This window comes from Ruditapes philippinarum, unplaced genomic scaffold, assembly GCF_026571515.1.
Source record: "Ruditapes philippinarum isolate M1 unplaced genomic scaffold, ASM2657151v2 ctg12644_1_1_1_1, whole genome shotgun sequence".
NCBI classification, from domain to species: domain Eukaryota; kingdom Metazoa; phylum Mollusca; class Bivalvia; order Venerida; family Veneridae; genus Ruditapes; species Ruditapes philippinarum.
This window is the reverse complement of record NW_026863923.1, coordinates 18,550-25,897: the sequence shown is the minus strand read 5'-3', so window position 1 is coordinate 25,897 and position 7,348 is coordinate 18,550. Positions and strand designations below refer to the sequence as shown.

The window sequence follows — 7,348 nt, the reverse complement described above, 5'->3', positions numbered from 1 at the left end:
TCAACGACAAAATGTTAAAATTGTACATATATACATTTGTAAAAGTAACACTAAATTAATGCATTTTGTCTTAAACGACAAAAATGGTTCATATTTATACAGTTTATTTGCCTCATACAAATGTTTATGTAACAGATTAAAACGCTTATTATACATAGAGGATATTGAATGAGTGTAGGTTTAATACTAAATTTATTGAACGAGTTGAATAAAATCATATTATGCGAGCCTCAGGCGAGCATAATATTGTTTTATTCAACGAGTTCGATAAATTTAGTATTGAATCTACACGAATATAATATTCTATTTATCACATATATAAAATAAGAACGGTAAACTGTTAACAAGAGTCACTTTTATTTGACGCGCCTATAGTGGTAACGCTAACATTAGCGCGCTTTAACGCTATGTTTATAGCGCAAATGACGTGACGTCAAAGTGTTATTACACTAGTGTAATATCGTCTAGTGTAATATCGTTTTTATTAAATGGCTTTATTACACTCCTGCGCCGCGGTTTATGTGATAAGTCATGTTTAAATACTATATATATAGAAATCATGAACTTATTTTCTTATTAACAAACACTATGTCCGTCTTTCCATATATATGATTAGTCATCAACTGTACACTTATGAACCGAGATGATAAACTTTGCACAACATCTTTCAAATACTGATTTGTTCCATGAACTTCGATATTAATCATGCTGACGTCAACATCTTGAAACGGAAATGACGTCAACAACTGCATTTCCTGCCCGGTGACGTCTAACACAAGTAAATCAATGCTGCTCCGTTTAAGGTATGTTAATATGTCCGATAATGTGAAACAAGAACCCTCGGTGATATTATTGAACGGCCAGTTTTCAGTTGATGCCTAGAAAAGAAGAATATCATTCAGACATCATACATGCTTGCATTTCAACCCGACGTTGTACATAGCGTCTTATAACATGTCAACAGATTGACACGAGAGGCAGCAAGAATATGATTTACGTGTTAGAAAGAGCATCAGAACACAAGGCTATCTGATTTGTATGAGGGGATGTAGCCCCCCCCCCACCCCGAGTATTAATCAGATTGCACGAGTGTTTTGATGTTCTTTCTCTTTTGTATCATAGTCAAACATAAAACATCTTCCTTGTTGTCACAGTATGAAACCCCGGCAAAAAGTAACCAATGAACAAACATCTGAATATGATATATCTGTCGCTTTCCCTTTCTCCGCCGTCACAATAAGTAAACCCCTGCAAAAATGAGTCAATCAATTGGCATGCTCTGGAGTGCGGGTAACTAATACCTATTTGACTGTGATACAAAAGAGAAAGAACATCAAAACACTCGGAAGTCTGATTAATACTCGGGGCTACGCCCAATTGCACAAATCAGAAAGCCTCGTGTTTCGATGCTCTTTATATTACTCAAATTTCAATGTTACAAAATGAACATTTTATTACCGTTTATTGCATTTTTTCTTGAATACAATTGCTAAGCACTCTTATATTTTCTACAAAGGCATCGTACGCATGTATTTTTATGAGCTTTAGTAATGTGTTTTAAATCAGTTACATAAAAACAGACTTACATGTATACAGGCTTGTAGAAATTTAGAATTCCTCCTCATGTTCATGAGGGACTCGAGCTTCTTGCTATCATGTTCTATAACTAATCCAGTCCAACCTCTACTTTTCTCCAATAAATATGTCAGCGAATCTGGTCGTACTCCGTCAGTTCCGATCTCCACGAAAAATCCATGCTCCTGTTGAAACAAATGAAAAGAAAATCTAAAAGTGATGGATATGCATATCTTTATTAATAACCAAAGAGGAAGCATCATTAAGATAAGTTATTCGGCCGTGATTAGCCTTGTTTAAGTAATGCTCCATAATGCCTGAGTGGCCTTACAATGAAGACCCTCAGCAATGCTTAATTACAACACGCGAATTGTCTGTCCGGTAAAGGACGGGACAATTATAGCAAATAGCCTGTATATTTTACCGAACGTTAGGTGAAAACAAACAGCCTATGGTCCAAAACGATGCAAACATCATCATAATATGAGTTATGGATCTTGGACAGTGGCCTCCTATGATGCTCTCAAATAATTGTTTGCCGTTTCAACCCGTTCTCTTGAGTTGTTTTGCAGATACCAACCTGCACGCAAAGTTTACAAATATTTAGGAAAAAGTCTGTTATAGGTATTACACAAGCGGCATGACGCCGGCATTAATGACATTGGAAAGTTAGTTATTTCAATGCCTTAAACTAGAAACAATCGCTTCTTGAAATATCCACAGTGTAACAGATCTGGAGATTTGCTGTTATGCAGTCTAATAGTGTAACAGCCTGGCAAGATGCAATACTTAATCACAATAAGCATTCTACAAGTATTAAAAGTATACAGAATATCTTATGCGCAGGAATAATCATTCAAAATAGAAACAGTTTGTAATTTCTTACATTTCTGTTTTACCACAATTTATATACAGAACCAGACGCAATCAAACCGAATAAGTAATTTTTATGTAATTTTGTTGTTGTTAATGGTTCCGAGGGATTTCCCCTTTTCAAGATTTCTTTTTACATTTACAATGTATTTATTGAATGTTTTTATCACCACATTTCACCACATTGGTTTCAAAGTTCAATGATTATTGTTTTACACTTATTTAATTTAATCAAGTTTTCATTTAGGGATTGGGGTGTGGTGGGGAAGGGATATGATTGTAATTGTAATTTGTTTTCAGGGCTTTTCAATCAATATACTCATATACGAGTATTACACTCTTGGTTTCCATGTAACTGGGTTGTAACCTTTGAACACGTCTTAAGGTTTAAATATATCTCAATATAGAAAAGTAAATTAATGTATTATCATTTTGTTCAGGTGCTAGGTTGCTAGGTACATGAACATGTCTCAACACATGAAAAATCTTCGGGTAAGAATAATATCTTTATTACACAGCTCAATAGTTTTACGTACAAACCCCTTCCTTTTATTTACATTTGTTAAAAAGCATTGTCAAATAAACTTATGCATTGCTGTCGAAGTTCTTCATGACGTTAAAATGTTATTAATGTAAAACCTGTAGACATGTTTAGAATGATAGAGAATATAATTATTATACCATTGAAATTGTATACATTGTTATAAAATATATTGAACGAGACCCATCAACCCTTACCATTATATATACAAAACATTAGTTATTTAAATGAACTAGATCTATCCACTCATTAACATACTCTCAATTGATCGTGTGGGAGTTAGGCGTCTCTAAAAGGTTGTGTTATACCGGCATGTATACAAAGGCAGTCAGACATGCAAACTGTCACTTAATAGAATGAAATTTGAAATTTGAATTCAATAATCGTAATAAAATGCACTTTAATTTCTAATTCTAAAGACAACTTTTAATGTTTGTTGAGCAACATTAAGTTATTTCAGTTTATATCTGAAATTTTGATTTGTATAAGTCTTCTACATACAATCTTTTCTCTTCTCACAGTTTAGGACTGCGTAGTCTTTTATTATATTCTATTATCACTGAACTGGTTATATTTTGTATGGCTATAAACTTGTTATTTGTTTTATGCCAATAAAATTATTTGAGTTGAGTTGAGAGTTATTATAGCTCGAAGTATCTTTCTTTCTATATATACTTTAGCTTAAGTTTTTTAAAACCCAAACTGGCATGAAATATCTGACACAATATAAAATGATGCTTCGCCATTTAAACAACTGATAACTACTGTTCAATGCTGCAAAATAAATAACAAGAAAATATTTCACGAGTCCAAACAATATTATACAAAAATCTTTATTTAACCTTGTTTAATTGTAAAATTCCTAATTATAATATTAGTTTTGCTTTTATATTTACTTTGTCTACAATACATAGTGACTTTCAGATATAGCAAGGAAGATATAAATATTAAATATCCTACTGAAAGTCGTAGTACAAATATTGATAATACGACCATGATCCTGACAAATTCATTCCAATTAATTATAACAGGAAGTCAAACGTAAATTACCTCGTAATCTTTAAATCTCTTTGCAGACGACAAAGAGTGAAAAAATGAGATATGAACGAACAAGCAATAATTTTGCACCGTAATAGATATAAAATCTTACCTTCTTATTCAAGTATCTGTCTATCACACGAAATTGTCCTCTTGATGTGTCAAACACATCGTTATGAACCCTTGAATCATAAGTAAAGTTTCCAGCCCGGGAATCAGTAATTCGCTTACGAATTTCGTCTGCTCTTCTTTCACTTTCTATGTCGTCTGCTTTCTTTTCATACAAGGAGTCTTTTTGAACTGTGACACTTGTCTCGATGCTTGCTGTCTTTCTGACTAAAACATGACCTTCAATCGCTGCAGCACTGGGGAATGAGACAGTTCCAATCGAAATTGAGTACACAGAAAGTAGCAGAATACAAGTTATAATTAGGATATAACTTTTCTTCAAACATCTTCCGATCTTCAACATTAACCTCATGTTAAAAATGGATGTTAAGTGTGTGTTTTTTTTAAAATAAATTACGCTAACTCTATTTTGCAGCAGAGCTTTTCAAATAAGTTTTTAAACGAAAATAAGATCAGTCCCTCTCTGAAAATATCCGTAAAGTTACTGAAATAAATGATATAACAGGACGTGTTCTTTTTTAAACATGATTTTATCTCCGCCTCCCCGTTGGTGTATTATCCATTAATTTAATAACACTCATATCAACACTGTAGTGCTTTATAAAAGTATCTTCTCCATTCCCATCATTAAAGGTGGTCCATCATTAAGGGTGGATTATTACTGTATATACAATGGTAACAACCAACAGTGTGCACTCTCCGCGAGACAACAAGACAAGGTATAGGTTTATATCACTGCGGTAAAATATAAACGGTATATTACGCCCAGTGAAATAACGCACTTCGACCGTACCATCTTTTTTCATAAGTTCAAGGGTGGATTAGGTAGAGATTAAAATGTAAACGGTGCAAAAATATCCTGTCCTATGTTTAATATCAATTCAGATTATGTAAATATAAACTTTGGTTAATCTGTAGGTAACTTCTTCAACCGGGAATACCCATTTGATAGATATTAAAACATACGTTTTCATTTATGTTTAAAAAAAAACTACTTAAACGCGACTCTGTACAAATTTATTTAGCTCAGAGGAGTTTTTTGAAAAGTGTGTGTTATTAGATGCACTCGTCCATTTAATATAATCACATATTCTTTATAGAGTTTAAAGGTTGATTTAATATCTATGGAGATTTATTTGCAATTAAATGTATAGGTTTTTTCAGGTGTAAAAGCTTATGTTAAAAATCCACATTTTGCAAAGATTGTTAATCAGACTGTTGAAAATATTTACCGCATACCTAACAAACTTTAAATCTCAGACTTATTTACTTTTTGTGGTTTAACATAGTATAAAATAGACATTTATTTCACCGAAAAACAAATACATAATTTAATGTAAACTATATACCAAAGAGTAATTACAAATGTCATATTTTTTGCATATTCAACCATATCCTACCGTACCGGTATTTTAAATGGTTTACCCCAATAAATCAAACTTGATGGCATTGTAGGAGCACATTTGTCTCGGAGCACATTTGTCTCACGAAGTGTGACCGATGTGTTCGTAAACATTCATATTTGCGACAAATTGGAAATGAGACTGATGTGTTCGACCCACAATGGAAAGGACACTCGAAGCACATTTGTCTCACTTTTTTCCATAAAATTCTTAAAAGGTAATAATTATGTCAACCTGTATACCGGCTACCAGCCATTGTTCTGTGTTTTCTGTATTCATAATACCGTTTTGAGGTCACTTCCGGTCAGTCAAAAAGTTTATGCCTCTGCATAGGAGTCATATATTGAATTTAAAAATATTCCTGTTCTGCATGTCACAAAAGTGAAGCATTCAGAACCTAAACATCTATGCAGCAAGTCTAATCGTATCGTTATCAGTTGTGATACGTCTATTTTCAATGCTTAAAGTTTTATAGTTGATTAATGGCACTAGAAATATTCTTAGCAAAAACAAGGTAGTATCTACGGTGGCATAAAGGGGACACGCGCATATGTATTGCGCATTTGGACCCTGACCGGGATCCTCGCATGAATAGTTCGACGCCCCGTGTATGTGTCGAACCTACAGCGAAAGAAGAAATTCGCAATAAATGTGAAATAATGCGTCATAAAAGTAGCAAAATGTAAACAATGTAGTACTTTGACTTCAATACAAAATTCTAAATCACTTCAACTGTACAAACTGCAAAAAAGCAGCAGATGAAAAATGCTTCAGATAATTAGCCAATGAGTAACTTTTTGGAGCTAAAAAAGTATACCAAAAATAAAAAGCTTTTGAGGAATACAAATAAAAGCATTTCTCAGGCATAATGGGCCTTTAAGTGATTTTATGTAGACTATAAAGGGAATACTACTTAGCGGTATATGACCTGGAATCAATTTCTTGTCTCGCGTCGACGAACGGGATGCGAAGCGAGACGCGAGATTTCGCGAGACGCGAGATTTCGGCGAGATGCGAAACGAGTCACGATATTGTATCATTCAATATCAACCAATTATGGTGTTCCGTTTGGACATAAGTAACATATTTGTCTCCCTGAAAAGGTATGCACAATGGTACAAAGGTGAAACTGAGATGGTACGATGGTACGATGGTACGATGATTAAAACACGATGGCACGATGGTGAAATCACGATGATGCGATGACACGATAGAGAAAATAATACATGTATCGCGTTTTCATCATCATGCCATCGCAGTTTCATCATATCGTACCATCGTATTTTACCATCGTAACATCGTCTTTCATCATAGTACCATCACGTTTTCATCATCGAGCCTTCGTTGTTTCACAATCGTACAATCGTTTCACCATCGTTCAATCGTTGTTTCACGTTCGTGTCATTGTGTTTTCACCATCGCACCATCGCGTTTTCATCAACGTACAATCGTGCTATCGCGCTGTCACCATTGTACCATCGTGAACGGGATTTAGTATGTTTCAGTGTACGCCTTCAGGCTAAATCAACCAATTTCTTGAATAAGAGATATTATAATTAATAGTTCACTGTAGGTTTTCATAAAGAAAGTATAAGCAAACCTATTGATGATTACACTCGAGGTAAAACTGCGAACCTCGATTCTAAAAAAGAATTTCTGCCGTGGGGAAATATGTGACAAATAATTCATACAAAATGACAAGAGACAAATGTGCTTTCTTGTCCCTTAAAAACACATGAGACAAATGTGCTTTCTTGTCCCTTAAAAAACTTGACCGGAGCACATTTGT

General features: G+C 34.0%; 1 protein-coding gene across 1 annotated transcript; it reads right to left on the bottom strand.

Annotated features, from left to right (window-relative positions):
- Positions 1-259: 259 nt before the first annotated feature.
- On the bottom strand, positions 260-5,087 carry LOC132723844 (uncharacterized). The gene is made up of 3 exons (XM_060708640.1): positions 4,140-5,087; positions 1,587-1,760; positions 260-878 (listed from the first exon to the last, which is right to left on the bottom strand). The coding sequence occupies exons 1-3, from the start codon at positions 4,506-4,508 to the stop codon at positions 558-560; spliced, it is 864 nt and encodes a 287-aa protein (XP_060564623.1). The 5' UTR covers positions 4,509-5,087; the 3' UTR covers positions 260-557.
- Positions 5,088-7,348: the final 2,261 nt, after the last annotated feature.

Coding starts and splice junctions, on each gene's coding strand:
- LOC132723844 (XM_060708640.1), bottom strand. CDS start 4,508: ATGAGGTTAATGTTGAAGATCGGAAGATGTTTGAAGAAAAGTTATATC. Junction 1,761..4,139: donor ACAGATACTTGAATAAGAAG/GTAAGATTTTAT, acceptor TTGTTTCAACAG/GAGCATGGATTTTTCGTGGA. Junction 879..1,586: donor TTCTACAAGCCTGTATACAT/GTAAGTCTGTTT, acceptor CTTCTTTTCTAG/GCATCAACTGAAAACTGGCC.